This window comes from Leucoraja erinacea, chromosome 46, assembly GCF_028641065.1.
Source record: "Leucoraja erinacea ecotype New England chromosome 46, Leri_hhj_1, whole genome shotgun sequence".
Classification (NCBI taxonomy): domain Eukaryota; kingdom Metazoa; phylum Chordata; class Chondrichthyes; order Rajiformes; family Rajidae; genus Leucoraja; species Leucoraja erinaceus.
In genome coordinates this window covers 694,636-722,320 of record NC_073422.1, presented here as the reverse complement: position 1 = coordinate 722,320, position 27,685 = coordinate 694,636, and the positions used below count along the sequence as shown (strand labels likewise).

General features: G+C 45.1%; 1 protein-coding gene across 1 annotated transcript in view; it reads right to left on the bottom strand.

The window, feature by feature from the left end:
* LOC129715014 (potassium voltage-gated channel subfamily H member 3-like) overlaps window positions 1-27,685 on the bottom strand; it is a 915,007-nt gene that overhangs the window by 693,503 nt on the left and 193,819 nt on the right. The window contains 1 exon segment of the mRNA XM_055664831.1: window positions 19,624-19,857. Within this exon segment, the coding sequence (XP_055520806.1) occupies window positions 19,624-19,857 (234 nt within the window).

The window sequence follows — 27,685 nt, the reverse complement described above, 5'->3', positions numbered from 1 at the left end:
CCATCATGGGGACGTGGACTTACCTACAAAACTGATCCCTTGACTGGGATCGACGCTCCAACCACTGCCTGCGGATTTCACCATCGAGGAGCTCGCAGTCTTGGGTAGAGACCGATGTCGGGAAGCTCCAAACGACGCAGAAGGTTTTCGACCAGCCCCGACCCGGGGTCAGATCGCCCAGCGAGGGGGGACCCAGGGTCAGATCGCCCAGCGCGGGGGAGCTGTGATTCCTCCCCGATGCGGGAGCATAATCGCCTCGAAAGCAGAGGGCCTGAACGGCGGCTATGGGAACCAAGATCGATGGAAGGCTTGAGGTCCCCGACGGCTGGAGAAAACAGAAGGGAAGAGACTTGAACTTTGTTTCGCCTTCCATCACAGTAAGGAATGTGGAGGAGTCACTGTGGTGGATGTTTATGTTAAAATGTATTTTGTGTGTTTTGGTGCTTTTTAATGGTATGACTGTATGGCAAATCAAATTCCTCATATGTTGCAAAACATAGGCAAGGCAAGGCAAGTTTATTTGTATAGCACCATTCGTGCAAACAGCAATTCAAGGTGCTTTACAGGAAAGAAAAAATGAAATTGTCAATAATTAAAAATTGCAAAATAAGCAATACGACAAATGTATGAATAATAAAACAACGTCAATGAAACAATAAAATGATTTTAAAAAGCACATAAAAGGGGTTAAAATTAGAGGGTTAAGATTACCTGCATGTCGGGTTATGGACAAGCTATAGTAAACAACAGTGTTTTTAGGCCTGATTTAAATGCGCTTACAGTCTGTGCATACCTCAGGTGTTCAGAGAGCTTGTTCCACAGGTGTGGAGCATAAAAACCGAATGCTGCTTCAGCCTTTTTAGTTCTGACCCTGGGAACACAGAGTAAACCTGTCCCTGAAGACCTGAGGAGTCTAGGCGCCTCATATACAACAAGTAGGTCAGATATATATTTTGGACCTAGACCATTCAGTACCTTGTAGGTCAGTAACAGAATTTTAAAATCTATCCTCTTACACACAGGGAGCCAGTGCAAGGATTTAAGGACAGGTGTAATGTGGTCCATTTTCTTGGTGTTGGTCAAGACTCTGGCAGCGGCATTTTGGATAAGCTGCAGTTGTTTCATTGATTTTTTATTGAGACCTGTAAAGATGCCATAACAATAATCTAACCAACTAAAAATATATGCATGAACATGTTTTTCAGTGTCTTCTTTGGACAGAAATCCCTTGATTCTTGCAATATTTTTTAGATGGTAATAGGCAGATCTTGGTTAATAAAAGAATGATCATGATTATGATGATCTGGCAGCTCATTCCAGATATGGACTACTCTCTGAGTGAAACAGTCATCTGAGTCCATTAAATCCCACCCCTCTCACCTGAAGCTTATTAACCGGTAGGTGGCGTGACTCTGGTCAGCAGCGGCCTCTGCAGCCTGTCCGCGTTTTTATTATTTTTTGTCTGTGTTTTTATGTAGTTTTTGTTATTTTATGTTGGGGGTGTGTGTGTGGGGGGGGTGGGGGGGTGGGGTGGGAGGGGGGGGGGAAACTTTTGAATCTCTCCCTGCACTGGAGACCCGACCTTTTAACATACAAACCTCGTCGGGTCTCAGCTGTCGTTGGAGGCCGCAACGAGGAGCGGCCTCCAACAGCCGGAAGAAGCCGGGGACTCTGGTGCCGACTCACCTCACCGTCGCGGAGCTGGCCGAGACCGGAGCGGGTGGAGTGGTGGAGGAGCGCTGCTGCTGCTGCTGCTGCTGCTGCTGCTGCCGCTGCTGCTGCTGCCGCTGCTGCTGCTGCCGCTGCTGCTGCCGAGTCGGAGGCTGCTGCTGCGGGTCTGCGGATGGTGGCACCGGGAGCCCGCGGATCCCTGGAGGGAGACCGCTTTTCGGGGCTCCTGCAACGGCGACTTCTCCCGCCCGAGTTGCGGGGTCGAAGAGCTCCTGGAGCGGGGCTTAGCACCACTGCCCCGCGTGGCTTGGAATGCGGGACTTTACGAGCGCACACCGGGGGCTCCAACATCAAGACCCGGTGTACGACCTCGCACCACCCGGCGTGGCTTTAATGGCCGCGGGACAATCGCCATCGCCAGCCGGGCGCTTTGACTTTGACTCTGACATCGGGGGGGGAGAGAGTGCAGTGGAGAGATAAGTTTATTTGGCCTTCCATCACAGCTATGTGATGGATGTTTATGTAAAATGTAATTATGTTGTGTCTGGGGTCTATTTGTGTGTAATGTATGGCTGCAGAAACGGCATTTCATTTGGACCTCCAGGGGTCCAAATGACAATTAAATAGACTATTGATACTCTTGATACTCTTTCCCTCTAGTTTTAGAACACTACAATCTGGGAGTAACACAGCGAGTGTTCACTTTACGCCTGCCTTGCATTATCTTGTGTACTCAATACCTTCCCAATGACAGTATTTTATCTTCTTCACTGCACTGTCCACCTGACTCACCACTTTTTGGGAACCATGCGCCTGTACTGCTAAACCATTCTATTCTGCATTACTCTCCAGAGCTCTACCATTTACTGCGTGAGTCTTGCCCTGGTTTGGCAAACCAATGTGCAACGCTTCACACTTGCCAGAGTTGAGTTTAATTTAGTTTAGACACACAGCGCAGAAAGGGGCCCTTCGGCCCACCGAGTCCATGCTGACCAGTGATCCCCTACACACACTAGGTATAATTTACAATTATACCAAGCCATTCAAACCTGAATGTCTTTGGAATGTGGGAAGAGACTGGAGATCTCAGAGAAAACTAACGCAGGTCACGGGGTGAATGCACGTACTCTGTACAGACAGCAGCCGTAGTCAGGATCAAACCTGGGTCTCTGGTGCTGTAAGGCAGTAACTCTACAGTTCTCTATTCCTTGACCCATTTTCCCAACGGAAAGTGAGCAGTCACTGAATATTTCCAGGGTGGGGGATTCAAAAGCAAGAGGGTATAAACTTAAAGTGAGATGGGAGAGATTTAAGAGGGACCTTCCAGTCAAAAGACTTCAAGAAGGTGTTTGACGATTCATCGATGTAAAATGATGAGGTATCCCTCCTCGTCTCCTGAGAGCCATTGAGAATATGCACTTGGGCACCACGACCAAGGTTGTCACCCTGGATGGCAAGGGCAAGGTATTTGAGATCCTCACGGGGATCCTACAGGGAGATACGCCGGCACCTTATCTCTTCGTCATTGTCGTTGATTATGCCATGAGGCAGGCGCTCAAGGAACCTGAGGACCTCGGCTTCATAATGACCCCAAGGCGTTCGAGAAGATTCGGGCCCGTCAAGTTGTCAAACCTCGACGTTGCTGATGACATCGTCCTGCTGTCAGACCAGATTATGGAGGCACAGGAGTTGCTCGGCAGGGTCAAAATGCAGTGCGAGAAAGTGGGCCTACACCTCAATGCCAAGAAGATGGAGTACATGGTGTGCAACGTTGGTGACCATGAGCATCTCAAGACCAGTGGTGGTGCATCTCTCAAGAAAGTGGAGGATTTCAAGTACCTGGCAGCGAAGATGCAGAGCTCAGAGAATGACAGGTGCAGCAGGCAGTGAAGAAGGCGAATGGTATGTTAGCTTTCATAGCAAAAGGATTTGAGTATAGGAGCAGGGAGGTTCTACTGCAGTTGTACAGGGTCTTGGTGGGACCACACCTGGAGTATTGTGTACAGTTTTGGTCTCCTAATCTGAGGAAAGACATTCTTGCCATAGGGGGAGTACAGAGAAGGTTCACCAGACTGATTCCTGGGATGTCAGGACTTTCATGTGAAGAAAGACTGGATAGACTCAGTTTGTACTTGCTAGAATTTAGAAGATTGAGGGGGGATCTTATAGAAACTTACAAAGTTCTTAAGGGGTTGGACAGGCTAGATGCAGGAAGATTGTTCCCGATGTTGGGGAAGTCCAGAACAGGGGGTCACAGTTTAAGGATAAGGGGGAAATCTTTTAGGACCGAGATGAGGAAAACCTTTTTCACACAGAGAGTGGTGAATCTCTGGAATTCTCTGCCACAGAAGGTAGTTGAGGCCAGTTCGTTGGCTATATTTTTAAGAGGAAGTTAGATGTGGCCCTTGTGGCTAAAGGGATCAGGGGGTATGGAGAGAAGGCAGGTACAGGATACTGAGTTAGATGATCAGCCATGATCATATAGAATGGTGGTGCAGGCTCGAAGGGCCGAATGGTCTACTCCTGCACCTATTTTCTATGTTTCTATGTTTCTATGACATCAAGGTCCGGAAAGCGCTCGCATGGAAAGCTCTCAATAACATGGGGAACATCTGGACGTCTCGGATGTCTAAGGGTCTCAAACTGAGGTTCTTCCATCCAACTGTAGAGACCATATTATTGTAGGGTGTGAGGCATGGACTCTCACTCGAGCACTGTCCAAGTTTCCCGATGGTACCTACACCTGAATGCTCAGAAAAGTTCAAAATGTGGGTCTGAGGGTCCACATCACCAACTCCCAGCTCTGACCATCAAGATCAGGTGGAGAAGGATGAGGCTCGCTGGTCACTGCCATCACCACCCAGAAATGCCAGCAAACAAGGTTGTGCTGTGGGAACCCACCCATGGAAGACGTGACCAGGGACGGCCAATCGAGACGATGCTGAAGACGTTGATGGAAGACACATGTGTAGAGACAAAAGAGGAGCTTGCCAGCTTCATGGAGGACAGAGATGTGTGGTGTGTCCGTCACCGTGCCCATCTGAAACCAGCGCCACTGCGTCGCTAATGTTTTCAACGATTTAATAACAATAATAAAATTACAGAGGGTAATCCATATCTGGAATGTGCTGCCGGGAGGAAGCTATCAAAGTGAATACAATTACATATTTTAAAAGTTATTTGGACAAATATATGGATTGGAAAGTTTTAGAGGGATATGGGCAAAATTCAGGCGAATGGAACTAGTTCCATGTTGCAGTTTGGTCAGCATGCAAAGGGCGCACAGCATCGTCAAGGGCTGCTCTCACCCCAGCAGGAGGCCATAGACTGTTTACCCTCCTTGGTGAGTGCCAGTACCCCAAGAGAACCCCCCCCCCCCCACACAATATATACCCCCACCCCCCCCCCCCCCCCCACACCGCCCTACACCCCCCCCCCCCCCTACACCCCCCCACACCCCCCCCCCCTTCCCCCAGAAAATTTGCACTACTATTACCGTATGTACATATATATATTTTACTGTTCCATTATTCTATGTTCGCTCTTCTGGGTGAGATACTAACTGCATTTCATTGTCTCTGTACTGTACACTGCACAATGACAATAAAGAGAATTGAATCTGAATCTGAATCTGAATCTGATGTACAAAGTGTGCCGAAGAGCTTGTTATGTGTTGTACTCAATATAATTATGATTCCATAACTGAATCTCAGGTAAATGGGTGTAGGAATAAGACAGTATTCCCACTTTGTGCTTCTCACTAGGCACCAACATGTAGCAGAAGTGAAGTTTTTCTTGCTATTTAAAAAAAACCAAAAAGACAAATATTGAATTTCTTTTTTGGTGTAGGTGAATTCACTGGAACTTGAAGTAAGCTCGATTGAGTACTGAACATTTTATGAAATTAATGTGGTACTTGGGTAGTCTCAGTATCCAGGGCTCAGGTAGAGTTGCAGAACTGCAGACTCAACATGTTAACAACTCAGCAGGATGAAACAAGTAGGAACCACGCAGTCTAGATAATTATATCTCCCTACATTGTACTTTCTCCATTCCTGCATGGTCACAATCTAAATCGTTACATGAAATCTGTGTCAATGCTCTCTGGAGATTGACATAAAAAGCTGGAGTAACTCAGCGAGACAGGCAGCATCTCGGGAGAGAAGGAATGGGTGACATTTCGGGTCGAGACCCTTCTTCAGACTGAGAGTCAGGGGAGAGGGAGACACAGAGATTTGGAAGGTTAAGTTGTGTAAACGAGGCATCAAAGGGGGCGTAGACTAGATCATTGTTAGCTGGAGGAAGGTGACAACAAAGCATACACAGAGAAATTTTAATCAGCCAGACTGGTCGGAAAACAAGGATGGGGGAGGAATGTCCCACTGAGTTACTCTAGCATTTTTTGTCTATCTTCGTACACAATGCTCACTGGAATTCTCACAGGGGAATCTGCAGATTTGGAAACAGAGGACAGAATTGCAGGATGCTTTGGTGGGAGGAAGGGAAGCTGTATTTCATTTAAACTCCATTGCTTCAAATAAGTGAGCAACTGTTTAAAAATCCCCCTTCTTTCACATGGCACAGACAAACTAAAATGTATGTTCAGGCATAAATTCCAATGTCTTATTATATGTGTGTGTGTTGGCAATATTGCCACCTAACAATGATAATGCAATGCTTTCCAAAGCACTGCACTAAAGCCTCACCAGCTGCAATAATATTGCCACGAACATGCTTAAAAAAGCAACCCGTTAGATAGCTCTAATAATGCACTGTTCAATTGCTCTTTGGAAACTGACAATGTTCAGTGATTTTACGTAGCTTGCAAAACAATTGAACTGCCCATTTGTATTTTCTTGTTCTTGATGATCAGGTTTTGCATTTACAACCCAAAATTCAATACCATTTCCCATCCACTTATTATGCTGCACCTGTCTATCTGCTCATGTCACTCATATTGGCCACCACTTCTGGTGGAGACAGTCTTTAGTTTAGTTTATATAGTTTAGAGATACAGCGCGGAAACAGCCCCTTCGGCCCACTGAGTCCGCGCCGACCATCGATCCCCACACAATAACACAAACCTACACACACCAGGGACAATTTACAATTTTACCAAGCCAATTAACCTTCAAACCTGTACGTCTTTGCAATGTGGGAGGAAACTGGAGATCCTGAAACAATCCCAGGCAGGTCACGGGGAGAACGTCTTTGCAATGTGGGAGGAAACTGGAGATCCTGAAACAATCCCAGGCAGGTCACGGGGAGAACATACAAATTTCATACTGACAGCACTCGTTGTCAGGATCAAAACCTGGTCTCCGGTGCTGTAAAGAAGCAACTCTACTACTACGCCACCTAGTTCTGGAGGAAGTCAGCGGATCAGGCAGTATCTATAAGGAGATTGAATTGGTTATGTTTTAGGTCGGGACACTTCTTCAGACTGGTAGCAGTTGGCGGAAAAAGCTGGAAAAGAGGTGGGGGGGGGGACAAAGCAGGGTGTGTGATAGGTGTGATAGGTGGATACAGATGAGGGGGGGGTTGATTAGAAGATGGGTCGAAGAGCAGGTGAGCAGCAGGAATAACAGAGGGGGAGCAGTGAGAGAGGGTCTCACGGAACTGGTTGAGCCCATTTGTTGAGAGAGGGATTCACACCAAAGTGGACTGTGAGTCTGGATGATTATGAACCATTTGAGACACAGTTATATTCACATCCACCTTGTTAGATAATATCTGCATCTCCCATCCCAATGTGTTTCTGTAATTTGGTCATTGGTCACCTGAATGGTCCTGAATGGTTCTAAAGCATTCTGCAGCAGCTGCTGCTGGCTTAACCAAGGCTCGCTGAGCTAGGCCAAAACCTGCTTTCTGTTCAAGAGTTCTGAAGGTTATGTGTCTGACAGCATTCACAATGCACAATGATTGTAACTGTCAAGTCAGAAGCTTGACCTCATTAACAAAGAAATGCTTTGGTTGTAATTTTTTCCCCCTCGGGTGCATGTGGCACATTTATGCTTACTGCATCAAGACAGAATCTAAATAAAGAACCAACAAACAAACCAGACCCAATAAATTATGGTCTCAGTCTGGCTCAGTAATAATAGAAATTGTTTGTGCATGGTTGTGGAAAGATAAACTGAGCTGCAGGTTATGAGTCGCCTTCCTGGAAGTCCAGCAATCTCACTGCAGTCTCATTCAGTTAGTCATTAGTGCGTAGGCCCAGCGCAAATTATGCAGCCATACATCCGAAGGACTGAAATTATTTCCCAATTGGGTTTTTTTTGGGGTGGGGAGATTGGAAATAGAAAGGTTAATAACAAAAATAATATTATTGTAGGTTATTTAGACAGTGGCTTTTGTGGGCTAACTTGGGTCCTGAATATTTTATGAAATTAATGTATTATTTGGGTTATCCTAGATGGCCAGGGCTATAGTGGAAGTACAGACTGCAGGCAAGACATGTTCAAAATACTGCAGCTATCTTCCACAGCAGCAGAAGACACCAGGTGGATTGCAAGGAACGAAAGCACAAACAGGGGGGCACCCGCGGTTCAAATGAGAGATAATTACAAACACATTTTCTCCACTTACATTTTCTCAGTTTCTGAATGGTCTCAATGTGCAGAGTTATATTGAAAGTGACTTTAGTACAGGCATGTGCTATCAGGGTGGGCAAGTCTGCCTAACCTGAATAAAATAATAAAATTGTAATTATTAATTATAATAGGGTGATTTCACGAAAGGTCACTGGAGCGTAGATCCGCACCCACGTGACCGAAAATCTCAAGTGGAGGACATGCTAGACATCCGGTACATGTTAGTGGATGGGAAAACACACACTTTCCCACCCGTTAAAAACATCGAAAACGGCCAGGTTTTGATCTGCAATTTATTGTGCCAGTCGGGGTGACCGTGAGGCACAGCTACCTAGATTTACAGTAAAAAAAAAAGATAGAAACTAAGGTAAATTAAAGAGGGAGCTGAAGGTGCCAATCCAGCGGAAGTGAACAGCGTTTCAGTGTTTGCTCGCTGAATTTCATCAAAAATAAGGCATTATTGACTTACTTTTGATGAAATTCAGCGAGCAAACGCGATAATTCCCGATATTTTGGACCTTTAAATCTCCACGGCAAATGGCTGTTCACTTCTGCTGGATTGGCACCTTCAGCTCCCTCTTTAATTTACCTTAGTTTCTATCTTTTTTTTTACTGTAAATCTAGGTAGCTGTGCCTCACGGTCACCCCGACTGGCACAATAAATTGCAGATCAAAACCTGGCCGTTTTCTATGTTTTTAACGGGTGGGAAAGTGCGTGTTTTCCCATCCACTAACATGTACCGGATGTCTAGCATGTCCTCCACTTGAGATTTTCGGTCATGTGGGTGCGGATCTACCCTCCAGTGACCTTTCGTGAAATCACCCTATAGTGAAGGCACGGGAGAATTATGCCTACATCAGAGATCGATCTCTTAGATAGGCATAATTCTCCGTGCCTTTCATCTGCAGTACTTGTAAAACGCAAAGGTCTGTGCAGCTCAAAACGCTGCTTCAAGCCTTCTCGACAAGGGAAGCTGAAGGCAGCTGAACTGCTTTGCACCATGGACTGCCTAATGCGCATGCCCAGCGCAAGATTCTTGGCGGGTTATTCAAACACGGATTGCCATTATTAAGATAATTATTAAGAGTATCTTAAGAATCAAAAGAGTAGAATGGAGTTTGTGTAGAAATAATGTGGTAACTAAATTTCTTTGAGCTATATGTTTTTAAATACCGTATTTCCAGTTCATGAAAACGCTATTTTTTACCCAAAAATAAGGCACGAAAATTTTAACTTGGAGGCTGAAGGTTAGGTTGTTAGCCAAGAAAGATAGACTTGGTTATCCCTCAGTACAGACACATCAAGAATGATGTTGCTGCACTGAGGGACAGTCAAGTCTATCCCTCATTGGTGGCAGCTGATGGGAAGTGGCTGTAAAGTGAGAAGCGGCTGTAAAAGGACGGCGCTGCTGGTGGGGGGGAGAGTTCCTTTCACAGCGTGTGGGCAGTCTTGCATGGATCAGATGCCAATGTAGAGCAGACAGTGAGGACCAGCTCAAGAGCGGGTCAGCGGGCGATGGTTAACAGGACAGCGGGTGGTTGAGGTTACTCCTGTGTAAGCGCGAGTAACCTCAATTGGCCCCTTGATCGCGCTGGCACATGGAGTAAACTCCACCGCCCGCTGTCCAGTTATCCATCGCCCACTGACCCGCTCTTGAGTTGGTCCTCACTGTCCGCCCTACATTGAAAGACACGGGCCGGGCAGTGAATGCCATGCAGTATCACGTATCCCAGTGCAGCAAGTGAGGCTATGTCTTGTTCCCAGCGGCAGTCGGAATTTAGGGATTTGTGGGAAGTTGTTGACATGAACGAGGCCAGCCAGCGGCAGGTGAGAGATGTTCAGACGGAGAGCGCACTGCCAGAGGTGAGCGGGTTGGCAGAAGGCGCTGAGATGGCGGCCAGTTCCGCTATCCGGTCCCGGCGGCCTCTCGCAGCCACACGAGCTGCTTCCCTCCCTGGCCACAATGTGGTGGCTCCGCGCCCGGAGCGCCGCGGCAAAGGTGAGTGAGTGGGTTACTTGCATGATCCCCGACCCCCTCCTTCTCAACGCCCCTGCCCTCCCTGCAACTTTACTCTTGGTCAGACTCCCTACATGCTGTGAAAGGAACTCTCCCCCCAATTGGTCCTTTGAATTAGTATAGGGTGATGTCACGAAATGTCTCTGGAGCGTAGATCCGCACCCACGTGACCGAAAATTTGAAGTGGAGTACATGCTATACATCCGGTACATGTTAGTGAATGGGAAAACACGTACTTTCACACCCGTTAAAAACATCGAAAACGGCCAGTTTTTGAGCTGCAATTTACTGTGCCAGTCGGGGTGACCGTGAGGCACAGCTACCTAAATTTACAGTCCAAAAAAAAGATAGAAACTAAGGTAAATTTAAGAGGGAGCTGAAGGTGCAAAACCAGCGGAAGTGCTCAGCGGACATTTGTCGTGGAGATTTAAAGATCCAAAATATCGGGAATTATTGCGTTTGCTCGCTGCATTTCATCAAAAGTAAGGCATTATTGACTTTTTTATCTTTATTCATTTGTTATATGAAGAGTTTTAAAAGTGAAAAATCAGTCAGTAAAATTGCAAAATCGCCCATGGTTCTCAGGTGGGTTTTAACATGCAAAATGAAAACGCTTCTGAAGCTACATTTATCATTTAAATAATCGTAAACTATCAATGCGTTTTGAAATAAATTTTCCTCAGATGCAAGCTAAGGAATGGGATAATTGTCAGCTGTTAGTTGGACAAAATTAGGACATTTTATTATTTGCCAAAATATATTTCTCAATGTTTCTTGTTTAAAGCCTGCACATTCACCCAAACTACTTATTTATTTATTTATTTATCATCTAATAACAGACAAGCCTGCAGCATGGAATGATGTCAACAATCCTGATTGGGCACCCACTGTGAGCAGGATAGACAATGTGCATTATTTAAATGGTAAATGTAGCTTCAGAAGCGTTTTCATTTTGCATGTTAAAACCCACCTGAGAACCATGGGCGATTTTGCAATTTTACTGACGGATTTTTCACTTTTAAAACTCTTCATATAACTAATGAATAAAGATAAAAAAGTCAATAATGCCTTACTTTTGATGAAATGCAGCGAGCAAACGCGATAATTCCCGATATTTTGGATCTTTAAATCTCCACGGCAAATGTCCGCTGGTCACTTCCGCTGGATTTGCACCTTCAGCTCCCTGTTGAATTTACCTTAGTTTCTATCTTTTTTTTGGACTGTAAATTTAGGTAGCTGTGCCTCACGGTCACCCAGACTGGCACAGTAAATTGCAGCTCAAAAACTGGCCGTTTTCGATGTTTTTAACGGGTGTGAAAGTGCGTGTTTTCCCATTCACTAACATGTACCGGATGTATAGCATGTACTGCACTTCAAATTTTCGGTCACGTGGGTGCGGATCTACGCTCCAGTGACCTTTCGTGAAATCACCCTATTGTCTTTCAATAAGATCCCAACTGATTCAACTTATCTCGGCTCCCGTTTTCCCACCATCTCTCCACCTGCCGTCATCCTCCACCCTCTGCCCATTCAGTAATTTAGAATGAAGGAGATTTGGAAGCCTTAGGCAAATTGAATTGTCACTCCATTTATTTATTTATTTATTTATTTATCCATCTATTTATTTATTTATCCATTTTTTTATTTTTTTTTTTTTTTATTTGTTTATTTATTTATTTTGATCGTGAGAAATTCTATGTCCCACCACCCTTCTTTCAAAATTTTGCAACTGAAAATGGGGATGCGTCTTCGACACAGGTTCGCCTTCAATGCAGATGCGTCTTCATTGCCAGGAAATACGGTACTTTATTAAGAGATATGGCTTTTGAAGACTTTATAAAAGTCGACTGACAGCTTACGGAGAGGAGAACAATCTGCGCATGCGCGGTTTAAGATTTTTTTAAAGCCGACTGACTGCCTACCCTGAGTAATTACGTGCCTGCTTTAGCGGCTCTGTGCATATCATTCCCCGCCATGCTCATGAGGAGACTGCAAGCTTACAAATAGATGATAGCATCTCAGTTGAGTGCAAGGTGTTGCTTTTTGTGCAATCGGCAGGGTTCTACATCCAGGATTTCATAACCAACCAAACCTTTTCATAGCAACGTGGCTAATATGGTTCTCAATAGACGCTAGGATGGAGAACGGTGTACGGTAGGCGGCGCGACTCTCGTCAGCAGCGGCCTCTGCAGCCCGTCTGCGTTTTTATTATTTTTTGTCTATGTTTTTATGTAGTTTTGTGTTATTTTTTTTGGGGGGGTGTGTGTGTGGGGGGGGGGGGGGGGGGGGGTGGGAGGGAGGGGGTAACTTTTAAATCTCTCCCTGCATGGGAGACCCAACCTTTTCTTTGTCGGGTCTCCGTTGTCGTTGGGGCTGCAACGAGGAGCGGCCTCCAACAGGAAGACCGGGGGCTCTGGTGCCGACGACTCACCTCACCGTCGCGGAGCTGGCCGAGTCCAGAGCGGGTGGAGCGGTGGTGGAGCGCTGCTGCGGCCCAACCTCCGGAGATTCGGAGGCTGCAACTGCGGGCCTGGCGGACGGCGGCACCGGGAGCCCGCGGGTCCCTGGAGGGAGACCGCTTTTCAGGGCTCCCGCAACGGCGACTTCTCCCGCCCGAGTTGCGGGGTCGAAGAGCTCCTGGAGCAGGGCCTCACAGCACTGCCCCGCGTGGCTTGGAATGGCCGCAGGACTCTGCGAGCGCACGCCGGGGGCTCTAACATCAAGAACCCGGTGTACGGCCTTGCATCACCCGGCGTGGCTTTAATGGCCGCGGGACAATCGCCATCGCCAGCCGGGGGCTTTGACTTTGACTCTGACATGGGGGGGGGGGGGGGGGAGTGCAGTGGAGAGATAAGTTTTTTTGGCCTTCCATCACAGCAATGTGATGGATGTTTATGTAAATTATGTTGTGTCTTGGGTCTATTTGTTTGTAATGTATGGCTGCAGAAACGTCATTTCGTTTGGACCTCAAGGGGTCCAAATGACAATTAAATTGAATCTTGTATCTTGTATCTTGAAAAAGGTGTAACAAGTTGGACTCATTGCCACGAGATGCCAGTTCTTCTGACAGCAAGATCCATCAGTTGTTGATGAACAACAATCTACTCATTCAAAGAAACTGTGTTCAGGGTTGTGACAGATTGAACATGACAAACTAAAATAAATGTCAGCCTTAAATTGTTCTGTTTTATTTTCACAACGTTAACAATGTTGACAATGCTGACATCTCACATTAAAAATGTAATATTTTCCAAGACTAAAGCCTGATCAGCTCCAATTAAAGGAAAGGACATTTTCTGGATCAAACACTAAAGGAGGAACACATTAAAGTACCATGAACATGCTCATTACATATTGACATTATTGACTGTCCTTTCTTTCACAATAATCAAAATATCCACTTGTTTTTACTTACTGTGGTAGTTATTTAGTTTTACAATAAAGAGAACAGCAGAGACATTGAGCCACAATGACTTATGCATCGGGACAAAATGAGTGCAATGACAGCAGTTCTACAGATCAAGTTCCAGTGCCCCAACGATGCCTGAACAATATCCAACCCCAATCTGGGATGGGCCTTACCTTAGAACAAATACATCATCTGGTACATCTGCTCATGAAGGACCTTCAATGTAATTTAGCTTGTGGGAAATTCAGCAGAGCCAGAAAGGATGAGGATCCAGTTTCCCAGGAGTCTGTGCTTCTGAAATGTATTTTCAATATATTCTGAACATTGTGTGCAGTCCTGCTCACTCTATTCTGAGATAAATGCCCTTCACCTGACCTGAGGTACTGATGGTGAGGTGGACATCCCAAATTCTGAAACTGCAGAACAAGGAGCTGTGTGCTGAGGTAATTTGGCCTGATTATTTAAGGAAGCCCAAATTCCAGTGCACCAGGCCCTTCTTGATCACGTTTATGTGGCGGCTGCTGATGTCTTTCTTTCTCTAAATATCCAGACTTGGTGTGTCAAGGCTGGTAGCCTTAGACAATTATGGCTGAGTTACATTCAGTTGCAATATCTATCTTAAAGACGGTTTCATTTTAGTTTTTAGTTGGAGAGATACAGCATGGAAACAGGCCCTTCGGCCCACCGAGAACGGCCAGCGATCTCTGTACATTAACACGATCCTACACACACATGGAACAATTTTACATTTACACCAATCCAATTAACTTACAAGCCTGCACATCTTTGGTATGTGGAAGGAAACCGAAGATCTCCGAGAAAATCCACGCGGTTACGGGGAGAGTGTACAAACTCTGTACAGTCAGCACCAGTAGTCGGGATGGAACCCGGGTCTGTAAGACAGTAGCTCTACCACTACACCACCGTGCTGCCCTAGCGATATAAATTGCCAAGAATACTAACACTGACATTGAGATTGGCCCAGGAATCCTCAAAACCATTTGAAAATTAGAAGTTAACAGTATTTCATAATTTAACCTTATCATGCTTTGCAATACTTCCTATTAAATAAAATAAAATTCCAATACTGAACTCTGGCATCGTTTTGCCCACTCATTCAATTGTACAAAAAATTGTGGTATCACTGCTGTACCAATTAGTTGTCTCATTAAGTTTTAGAATGAGAATAGACAATAGACAATAGACAATAGGTGCACGAATAGGCCATTCGGCCCTTCGAGCCAGCACTGCCATTCAATGTGATCATGGCTGATCATCCACAACGTACCCCGTTCCTCCCCATATCCCTTAACTCCGTTATCTTTAAGAACTCCACTCCAAGAACTCCATCTAACTGTTGAATGTATCCAGAGAATTGGCCTCCACTGCCTTCTGAGGTGGAGAATTCCACAGATTCACAACTTTGGGTGAAAATGTTTTTCCTCATCTCCGTTCTAAATGGCCTATCCCTTATTCTTAAACTGTGGCCCTGGTTCTGGACTCCCCCAACTTCGAGAACATGGTTCCCGCCTCTAACGTGTCTAATCCCTCAATAATCGTAAACGTTTCAAAAAGGTCCCCTCTCATCCTACTGAATTCCCGTGTAAACAAGCCCAGCCACTCCATTATTACAAGAATGGAGCGGCTGGGCTTGTTTAAATGGGACAGTCCCGGGACAGTCCCGCCATCCAGGGAATTAACTTTGCGAATCTACGCTGCACTCCCTCAATAGCAAAAATGTCCTTCCTCAAATTTGGTGACGAAAACTGCACACAACACTCCAGGTGTTGTCTCACCAAGGCCCTGTACAACTGTAGAAGGACCTCTTTGCTCCCGTACTCAACTCCTCTTGTTATGAAGACCAACATGCCATTAGATTTCTTTGCTGCCTGCTGTACCTGCATGCTTAGTTTCTGTGGCTGGTGAGCAAAGACACCCAACCTCATTCTAATTCCCCTTTTCCCAACTTGACAGCATTCAGATAATGATCTGCCATCCTATTCTTGCCACCAAAGTGGATAAACTCAAACTCCACATTTCTCCATGCATCTGTACATCCAATATGCATCCAACCTGTCCATGTCACTGTGCATCCTTATAGCATCCTCCTCATAGTTCACACTGCCACCCAGCAAATCTGCATATTTGCTAATGTTACTTTTAATCCCTTCATCTAAATCATTAATGTATATTGTAAATAGCTGCAATCCCAGCACCGAACCTTGCGGTGTCCCACTAGTCACTGCCTGCCATTCTAAAAGGGACCCGTCAATCCCTACTCTTTGTTTCCTGTCTGTCAACCAATTTTCTATCCATGTCAGTACCTTACCCCAATACCATTTGCTCTAATTTTGCTAACTAATCTTCTATGTGGGACCTTATCAGATGCTTTCTGAAAGTCCAGGCACAGTACATCCACTGGCTCAACCTTGTACACTTTCCTATTTACACCCACAAAAAATTCCAGAAGATTAGTCAAGCGTGATTTCCCCTTTGTAAATCCATGCTGACTCAGACCAATCTTGTTACTGCCATCCAAATGTGCAGCTATTTCATCTTTTATGATTGACCAGCATCTTCCCCACCACCGACATCAGGCTAACTGGTCTATAATTCCCTGTTTTCTCTCTCCCGCCTTTCTTAAAAAGTGGGATAACATTAGCTACCCTCCAATCCACAGGAACTGATCCTGAATCTATAGAACATTGGAAAATGATCACCAATGTATCCACGATTTGTAGAGCCACTTCCTTAAATATCCTGGGATGCAGACCATCAGGCCCTGGGGATTTATCAGTCTTCAGTCCCATCAGTCTACCCAACACAATTTCCAGCCAAATGTGGATTTCCTTCAGTTCCTCTGTCACCCCAGATCCTCTGGCCACTAGTACATGTGGAAGATTGTTTGTGTCTTCCTTAGTGAAGACGGATCCAAAGTACCTGTTCAACTCATCTGCCATTTCCGTATTCTCCATAATAAATTCACCTGTTTCTGTCTTCACAGGACCCACATTGTCTTAATTAAGTTTTTACTCTTCACATACCTTAAGGGCCTGTCCCACTTTCCCGAGTTATTCACAAAGTCTGCCGAGTTTTCCCCTTGATTCAAACTCGCAGAATGTTTGTAACAAGTCCGTAGGAGGCCGTAGGAGTCCGTAGATATATCGTAGCGGCTCGTTATGCCAGCCATAGGTACTCGGGGCATCAGGTAAGTTGCAATTTTTCTCCTCCCGACTATTTTTTTACTCGTGGGCATTTTTTATCAGGTTAAAAAAAGTCCCGACTTACCTGATGCCCAGAATACCTACGGCTGGCATAACGAGCTGCTACGATATATCTATGGACTCCTATGGACTCATTACGAACATTCTGCGAGCTTGAATCAAGGGGAAAATGCGGGAGAATTTGTGACTAACTCGGGAAAGTGGGACAGGCCCTTAAAGAAGCTTTTACTATCCTCCTTCATATTCTTGTCTAGCTTACCTTTGTACCTCATCTTTTCTCCCTGTATTACCTTTTTAGTTATCTTCTGTTGCTCTTTAAAGGCTTCTCAATCCTCTGGCTTCCCACTCATCTTTGCTATGTCAGACTTCTCTTTTATTTTTATACTGTCCTTGACTTCCCTTGTCAGCCATGGTCGCCTCTTACTCCCCTTGGAATCTTTCTTCCTCTTTGGAATGAAATGATCCTGCACCTTCTGTATTATTCCCAGAAATACCTGCCATTGTTGTTCCACTGTCATCCCTGCTTGGGTATCTTTCCAGTCAACTTTGGCCAACTCCTCCATCATGGCTCCATAGTACCCTTTGCTCAACTGCAATACTGACACTCCTGATTTTCCCTTCTCCCTCTCAAATTATAGATTAAAACATCATAATATGGTCACTACCTCCCAATTGTTCTTTTACCTCGAGTTCCCTTATCAAATCCGGTTTAATACACAACACTAAATCCAGAATTGCCTTCTCCCTGGTAGGCTCCAATAAAAGCTGCTCTAAGAATCCATCACGGAGGCACTCCACAAACTCCCTTTCTTGGGGTCCAGTACCAACCTGATTTTCCCAGTCTACCTGCATGTTGAAATCTCCCATAACCACCGTAGTATTACCTTTGCGACATGCAAATTTTAACTCTTGATTCAACTTGCACCCTATATACAGTCTACTGTTTGGGGACCAGTAGATAAGACCCATTGGGGTCTTTTTACCCTTACAATTCCTCAGTTCTATCCATACCGTCTCTACCTCTCTTGATTCTATGTCACCCCTCGCAAGGGACTGAACTTCATTCCTCACCAACAGAGCTACCCCACCACCCCCCCTGCCCACCTGTCTGTCTTTTCGATAGGATGTATATATGGCAAGGGTTTTCCCCGCTCCACAATGGAAAAGTCCACGCTGCACCCGCTGCAGAAGCTCTGGGCCCGATTCTGGGAAAGGCTGTTCCGATCCAAGCTGTTAGGCCGCAAGGAGGCGGAGAAGTGACATGAAAAAAATCACCTCTCCGTCGAGGAAGTGACTGAAGAACGGTTTCCCCCCCCCCCCCCCCCCCCCCCCCCCCCACCTACCCCCACACAAGACACACTGATGGACACTAAAACAAACATTTGGACACACTAAAAAAAACAAAAAAATAGAAATAACGAACACACTGCTGGCAGGGCAGCCGACTTGCAACCGTCCTCTCTAAACTCACCCAACTGAACTCTCTAAACTCACGTTGCAGAACCTTCCGACGTTGTTTGTGCCCACGTGCACAACTACTTCCGGCTATTCACCTTCCCTCTCCAGGATGTTCTGAAGCCGGTCCGTGACATCCTGAACCCTGGCACCAGGTATGCAACAGACCATCCTGGAGTCTCGCCTGCTGCCACATAATCTCTAGTCCGCACCTTGGACAATGGAGTCACCCACCACTATAGCTCTGCCCGACGTCGGTCTCGCCAACACAGCCAATGTCTGCTCATTAATAGCACCAATGTTATGATAATCTTATAGTTTAAAACAGGGAAATAGAGGTAAAAATATTAAAGTCTCCTCTTGTTGGCCATGTTCAATCTCTTAACGTAAGCCACGATAGAGGATTAAAAAAAGCGTTTAAATCTTCAGCATCAAAGTGCACAGCTTTTTAAATCTTAAGATGCAAATATCAAGCAATAAACAAAGAGTTTGCAAAATTTGTGGCTATTTAATTACCATGCAACTGGTTCTGCAACTAATTTGACAGCAGTTGAGGATTCTGCAAATTTTGGATTTTTGAGCAGCTGATCATAAGTGAAAGCTGCTAACTCCATGATGCAGCAAAAATTTTTGCAAGACAGGAAGAGTGTTTTGCCATCCTCTGGTCCCTACTGGCCACTACAAACATCCAGATGATTGGCTTAACTCTGGCCTTGCCAAGTGCCACGGGAACCTGCTCCAAGGATCATTGTCTATAACCTGCTTCTGACACTGACCCCTCCCACCCACCAGCCAAGCTATTCATTTGGTTAGAAGGAATGGGTGATGTTTCGGGTCGAGACACTTTTACATACAGGAGTCCGATGAAGGGTCTTGACCCAAAACATCACCCATTCCATCTCTCCATAGATTATACCTGTCCCGCTGAGTTAGTCCAGCATCTTGTGTCTATCTTTCGTGTAAGATTGACAGCCAAGGCAGTGGAGGAACTAAAATGTGTTTCTGAAGCACTGCCAGGAGGGCAGACAGAGCCTCCATTCTCAACCTTACTTGATCAACATCTAATTTTGCTTCCCATGCATTCTCACAGCCAAAATTAAGTTGACTGAGAACGCAAAACAAACTGCAGATCACTACCCAACAGTGGTGGAGGGTTGAGAACACAAAAGGGCCTGGAAGGTGAATGAAAGCACATTTTAAAATAGAAGTCAAGCCAGTGATAGCCAGTGATATTAGTTTGCTTCACTCACCACTTTTCTTGTAGAATATAAGCTCAGTCTTGAACTCAGTCTTCTCATCCAGTGCTTTCTGAATCTGTATTTTCATGACTTCATTTGTTTCTACTCCATAGAGGAACTTGCAAGCACAGGACTTCTGCATGAGTTCTGCTCGGGCATAGCCAGTCAATTCACAGAATCCATCAGAGCAGTACACTATTGGATATACGTTCAGAACCTGAGCATTTCCCAGCACAAAGTTGCTGTCTGTTGGATTGAAAAAAAAGCACACTGTTTAGACTTATTTCCTACATTGAGTCTTCCCCGTTCCCAAATAATACAGAAATACCATTGCAGAATATCTTTTATTTCATTCTAGTAAAATGTTAATTTATTTAGTTTAAAGATACAGCATGGAAACAGGCCCTTCGGTCTAATGACAATTAAATTGTATCTTGTATCTCTCTTTGGTCCACCAAGCCCGCACCGACCAGCGATCCCTGCACATTAACACTATCCTACACACACTAGGGCCAATTTACATTTACCAAGCCAATTAACCTGCAAACCTGTACGTCTTTGGAGTGTGGGAGGAAACCGAAGATCTCGGAGAAAACCCAGGCAGGTCACGGGGAGAACGTACAAACTACGTACAGACAGCACCCGTAGTCGGGATCGAACTCGGGTCTCCAGTGTTGCAAGCGCTGTAAGGCAGCAACTCTACTGCTGTGCCACCGTGCTGCACTTTATGTTAATTGTGTTATCCCGTGGTAAGAATCTAAGGGGATATAAGATTTAGACCTTTGGAATATACCTTGTATTCTTTGAAAATTCACACAGTTCTACGACAGTTGATGGGCATTTAAAAATTCTAGAAAATGAGGATTCTGTGGAAAATGTAAATGTTGCATTGCTGTATGGAGGTTTGAAAGGAATCTATATACGGAGAATCAAGAAGCAATAATGGAAAAGAAACAAGTCTTTGTGTTTGTTCTAGTTGAGCAAACAGTAATGGAAGTGTAAAGACCTTTCTAAAAAGAAAAGTCAAGTCAAGTCAAGTCAATTTTATTTCTATAGCTCATTTAAAAACAACTCTCGTTGACCAAAGTGCTTTACATCAGTGCAGGTACTAACGTGCTACATACAATGGTACACAGATCTAACAATACATACATAAATACATACATGCAGCGCTCCCTCAGAGGACCTCAATAAACGCTTGTGAGTAGAAATAGGTTTTAAGTCTAGACTAAAAGGAGTCGATGGAGGGGGCAGTTCTGATCAGAAGAGGGATGCTGTTCCACAGTCTAGGCGCTGTAACTGCAAAAGCGCGGTCGCCCCTGAGCTTAAACCTGGACCGCGGGATAGTCAGTAGCCCCAAGTCGCTGACCTGGGGGACCTGGAGGTAGAATGGTGGGTTAGCAGGTTTTTGATATAGGGCGGGGGCAAACCCGTTAAGGGCTTTGTATACATATAGGAGGAGCTTGATTCTATACCGTACTGGGAGCCAGTGGAGAGAGGCTATAAGCGGGGTGACGTGGTCCCTTTTACGGGTACCCGTCAGTAGTCTCGCTGCGGCATTTTGGACCAATTGCAGGCGGGACAGGAATGAATGGCTGATGCCAGTGTATAGGGAGTTGCAGTAGTCAAGGTGGGTCTTGATCAAAGTAATGGCATTTATCCGCTGCAAGGGAGATGGGAATGAATATACATCATGTGGCAAAGGCTGGAATGCTTTTAAGAATGAATATGGATGAAGGTTTGAGTCCACGAACTAAATAGGAATTGGCTATTTTGGTTCTGAGAAATGAAGAGGATCACTTGGGAGTTGAGTGGACTGTAAATTGTCAAGGAGTAGAAAGATGAAAAGCAGGCTGGCTAATCAGCCGGTTTCAACGATAAGTTAGCCAACACGAGTGAGACATGATCAAGAATGAGAGGTGCTGAATGTGAATTGAAAATACATTTCGTTACAGTGAAACGCAAGTACAAGGTTTTGTATACGATACAATATGATACTATATGATAGAATCAGTCTCAGTCTCAGTCTACACCACAATAGAATGGTGGGGAGTTCAACACAAACTCTAAGGGAGGAATGTAATAAAATTATAGTTACAGTCTCAAGGATAAACAAGAACATGTAGAAAGTTAAAACACATGTAACAATAGAAATGAATGGGTGGCGTTTCAGGTTGAATCCCTTCTTCAGGCCACTCGACCCGAAACAGAGATGCTGCATGTCCCGCTGAGTTACTCCAGCATTATGTGTCTAGCTTTGGTTTAAACCAGCATCTGCAGTTCCTTCCGACACAAGATAAATTAATGTTTATCAGGATTTATATGGAATGATTGGAGAATTTCTCACAGGCATGGTGGCATTGATGATCAATCAAACTGTTCATAACTTTCTGAAATGTTGGTAAAAATAAGACTGTGGGTGACATGTGACATCAAATATTGAAACAGTCAATCAGCCCAAACTACGTGAATCTGACAGTTAGATTTAGCTCATAGGGCCAAAGGCATTAAAGCAGGAACAGGGAACTGATTTTAGATGATCAGCCATGATCATATTAAATGGCGGTGCTGGCTCGAAGGGCTGAATGGTCTTCTCCTACACCTATGGTCTATGTTTCTATGATTCTAAAATCAGAGAATGGTGGCAATACTCAACAGGTTAGGCGGCATTTATAAAATGAGAGAAGCTGTCTAACCTGGTAAATATTGGGAGGGTTTTGGATCTAAACTGTTAACTCTGTGTCTTATTTCCCAGATGCTGCCTAATCTACTGAATATTTTCAACATTTTATGTTGCCATTTCAGAGTTGCAATTTTCATTTAGATTTTTGTTTCGTCAAATCAGTTATTTGATTTTCATCTCTTACTGACTAGTGTTCTGCTGTATTTATGAATATTGACTTCTCTAACTTCAAGTAACCCTTCCTTTCCTTCTCTCTCCCTACCATCCGCCTTCCTAGTTCTCCTAGTCTCACTGTCCCCCTGATTAAATTTTATCTCTGTATGCTTCGTTGTCACTTCTCCTAGCTAACAATGACCTTTTCTACATTATCCTTGAGCATTATCCCCTTTGATGCCTCGTTTCCCATCCTACCCTTCCTTATCTCTGTGTCTACCTCTCCCCTGACTCTCAGTCTGAAGAAGGGTCTTGACCCAAAACATCACCCATTCCTTCTCTCCAGAGATGCTGCCTGTCCCGCTGCGTTACTCCAGCATTTTGTGTCTCTCTTCGCTGTAAACCAGCATCTGCAGTTCCTTCTGACACATTTCTTATGCTTTACATCCTGCTAAGATAATTGTCCATAAATTCACGCACTAGTGGTCGCACGATATCTTACCATATTGCAGGACATGAAACATTGTCAATTTGAAATTACTGACTGGAATTGAATTTTGAGAATTCAAATTACGATCACATTTCTTAGGTATTTTGCAAAAACTGTACTGGTTCAACTGTGGTTCTATGGCAAAGTTTCTCTTCGAAGCCAATAGGCTCAAGGTTCTTCTAGGGTTTAAAATCTCGGTGGTATTGCTCTGTTGAAAGTCCTATCTTTCAGACGAGAGATCTCTCCAACAAGAGGAGTTCTCCAAGAGTCTGCTAGACAACTGGAGCCAAATCTCTGTACACAATGTCATTGTTATTGTGGGAGTTTTCTCATGTTTTCTAAGGCAGAGTTTACGCTTCAAAAAGGTAGACAAAAATGCTGGAGAAATGCCGCGGGTGAGGCAGCATCAATGGAGCGAAGGAAATAGGCTACATTTGGGGTCGAAACCCTTCTTCTATTCTTCAAAAAACATACCTTTCCTCTAAACTATCAGAAGACACGACATCTACTGTATAAATGCAAGTCTTTCTTCAGCTGTGCAAGACTAAATGAGATCCAAAACAACAGTTATGTGTCAATTTGCAGAGATAACCAGAATATACATAAAGAAAGGATTCAATTATAAACATGTTCAATGGATTCATAGGTAGTGAAATCAGAAACCAATAAGCCAATACGGTTATATTTTCATGGGATGAAGTATATCCTTCATAATTCTTTCTTCAGACCACATTTTGAAAACTGTTTCTAATTCTGGCCATAGAGTCATAGAGTGATACAGTGTGGAAACAGGCCCTTTTGCCCTACTTGCCCACACCGGCCAACATGTCCCAGCTACACTAGTCCCACCTGCCCATGTTTGGTCCTTATCCCTCTAAACCAGTCCTATCCATGTACCTGACTAACTGCTTCTTCAATGTTGGCATAGTCCCAGCCTCAACTACCTCCTCTGGCAGCTTGTTTCATACACACACCACCCTTTCTTTGTAAAAATTACCCCTCAGGTCCCTATTAAATATTTTCCCCTTCACCTTAAATCATCTGGCCCACGATTCACCTCCTCTGGGCAAGAAAGTCTCATCTAAAAACTAGAGAGACCACACTGGAAGAAGATACCTGAAGTTAAAACCTTTAAAAGGTTAAAACAAGGTGATGCTGGCTTACAAAAAAATACATAAAGTTCTAGAGTAACTCAGAGGGTTCGGCAGCATCTCTGGAGAACATGGGTCGGGACCTTTCTTCAGATTGATTGTGGTGAGGGGGGTGTGGGATGGTGCTGGATTAGAGAAGGGGCAGGACAAAACCTGGCAAGTGATGGGTGGATACAGGTGAGGGGGTGGGGGTAGATGGGCAGAAAATTGGACAAAGGTCTAGATGACAAGACAAAAGATAGAAACAAAATGCTGGAGTAACTCAGCGGATCAGGCAGCACCTCTGGAGAAAAGGAATAGGTGATATTTCGGATCAAAACCCTTCATCAGTCTCAGTTAGGGAGGAGGTATGGGAAGGTACAGAACAAAGCAGAAAGTGGAGCCCACAATGGTCTATTGTTGGGTGGAGACGAGGTGATAACGAAGGAGTACAAACAGTGAAATTAGCAGGAGGGCTAGGGTGGGGAAGGGACGGAGAGAGAGAGAGGGAGTGTAGGGGTTACTTGAAGTTAGATAAATCGATATTCATGTCGGTGGGTTGTAAGCTGCCTAAGTGAAATAGGAGGTGCTGTTCTTCCAACTTGCGTGTGGCCTCACTCTGACAATGGAGGAAGACCTGGACAGAAAGGTCAGTGTGGGAATGGGAACGGGAGTTAAAGTGTTTGGCAACTGGGAGATCACGTTGGCCAAGGCTGAGTGAGCACAGGTCAGTCTATATCGGTGAGACCAAGCGGAGGTTGGGCGATCGTTTCGCCGAACACCTCCGCTCGGTCCGCAATAACCAAGCTGACCTCCCGGTGGCTCAGCACTTCAACTCCCCCCTCCCACTCCGTCTCCGACCTCTCTGTCCTGGGTCTCCTCCATGGCCACAGCGAGCAGCACCGGAAATTGGAGGAACAGCATCTCATATTCGGTTTGGGGAGTCTGCACCCCGGGGGCATGAACATCGAATTCTCCTAATTTTGTTAGTCCTTGCTGTCTCCTCCCCTTCCTCAGTCCCCCCTGCTGTCTCCTCCCATCCCCCAGCCTTCGGGCTCCTCCTCCTTTTTCCTTTCTTGTCCCCGCCCCCGATCAGTCTGAAGAAGGGTTTCGGCCCGAAACGTTGCCTATTTCCTTCGCTCCATAGATGCTGCTGCACCCGCTGAGTGTCTCCAGCTTTTTTGTGTACTTTCAGTCTGAAGACTGTAAGACTGAAAAGACTAAAGGGCGTGTCCCACTTGGCATTTTTTTCAGAGACTGCCAGCGTCGTTGACTGACGTATCAGGGTCACTGAAAGCTTTTGAACATTTCAAAATCCAGCGGTGACAAAAAAATATTGCGACGCTTGAGGAGACACCGTGCAACAATACATCATCACGTCGGGTCACCCCGTGTCGCCGCCACGCCACACGCATCACGCGCAACTCTGTTGGTGACCTGATACATCAGTCAATGATGCCTGTAGTCGCCGAAAAAATCGCCAAGTGGGACAGGCCCTTAAAGGTGTAGTACAGGTACAAGCATAAAGGGGTTGCAAATTGTGAAGCAATTTTCACCACCTCCATCCAGATCCTACTGCCAGTCACATCCTGCCTTCTCCACCTCTATCCGCCTTCTGTTGAGACCGCAACTCCGCAACTCCTAGGTTCACTCATACCTTCCCACCCAAACCATCCCCTCCCGAGGTATTTGCCCCTGCATCTGCAGGATAGGTTACACCTCTCAGTATACCTCCTCCCTCACACCCATCTATGGACCCCAGCAGTCCTTGCAGGTGAGACAGAGTTTCACGCGCACCTCCTCCACCTGATCTACTGACTCGTGTTCCCGATGTGGTCTTCTTTACATCGATGACCATTTCACCAGGCACTGGCACTCGGTCTATAAATGTTTTATTTTTCTGGTTGGCCAGATGTAATGTGTGGTGTTCCACAGGGATCATTGGTGACAGAACAGATCATTTATTTAATATTTAAAAATGTCATGAATTAATGCACCAAAGATATGAATGGTAAATTTGCTGATGATACAAAGGTAAGGAGGCAAAAGGATACAAGGAGGTAACTTAGGGTTTAGTTTAGAGATACAGCGTAGAAACAGGCCCTTTGGCCCATCATGTCCAGTCCGACCAGCGATTACCCATAATTCTATCCTACACACTAGCAAAATCTTACCTATTAACAATTACCAATTAACCTACAAACCTGCACATCTTTGGAGTGTGGGAAGAAACTGGAGCACAGGTAGAACGTGCAAACTCCATACAGACTGTACCGGCGGTCAAACCCGGGTCTCTGGCACTGCGAGGCAGCAACTCTACCACTGTGCCAAGGTGTCATGTAGATTTTAGTATTTTAACTCCACTGCGACAATTTGACCAAAGGTACAGATTAATCTGGCCTGCAAGTCTGCAGTACTATAGTGAGGATATTTCCCTGACCCAGAGACAAAGCAGTCAATAATTTCCTAATATCATGTGAAAGGGATTCAATTGGCTGACTTCTGTAAAGGTGAGACTTCAGTGGGAAAGATGGATAATCTATTCACCTCATCTGGTATAAAATACCAAAGATAGATACCGACAAATCAAGCCATATCTTTGGCACCCCATGCCATTACTGAAGATCATAATCACAATCATATATTTTGCAACATACGAGGAGTGTTGCAACAGACGTGGAGCATGCACCTTTCAGCAACCTTCGATTGTCCACTGCTATTCACACTAGGATGTGGTAGGTCTGAAGATTTGTTGCCACGCATGGTTTAGTTGAGTTTGGTCAATTGAACACGTTCCCAGTGTGGACAGTGTCAATGTTCCCTGCTTGATTCTAATGGTAGAGTGAGGGACACTGGGACACACAAAGTGACAGAGTGGGCACATTTCTGCTGCTGTTGGTCCTTGTAACAATGTCTGATTTTCAGCCGTGGGATTTATTCTTTATCTATTCCATCTGGCATAATGATAGTGCCGTGCAGCATGATGGAGCTGTGTGAGGCTGAGATTTTGGCTTCTCAAGGATGGTGAAGTGATCATGGCTACCAATGGTATCGTGGACATATGTATCTTTAATATGGCTGATCTATCTCTCCCTCCAAACCCCATTATCCTGCCTTCTCCCCATAACCCTTGATTCCCGTACTAAGCAAGAATCTATCTATTGCTTCCGTAAAGTGAACTGGTGAGGATTAGGTCAAGTAGTTTATTCATTACGTGCAATAAATAGACTCAGCCCAAGTCTTGATAACGGAAAGTGAAGTTCTCAATCCTGAGTACATTCTGCATCCTTGCTACTTTCATCATTTCTTCCATGTGTTGCTGGACATGGCGTTGACCCGTGAGTGAGCTGAGAGTGGAAGTCAGGAGAGTTCAGGGGATCTTATTTTACTTTGTCAGAGACACAGTGGGAGATCAGGCCCTTCCATTCACTGAGTCCGTGCCGACACAGCGATCCCTGCACACTAACACTATCCTACACACACTAGGGACAATTTTACAATTATTCCAAGCCAATTAGCTTACAAACTTTGGAGTGTGGGAGTAAATTCAATTCAATTCAATTCAACTTTAATGTCATCGCACAAATACAAGTATGAGTACAACAAAATGCAGTTTTG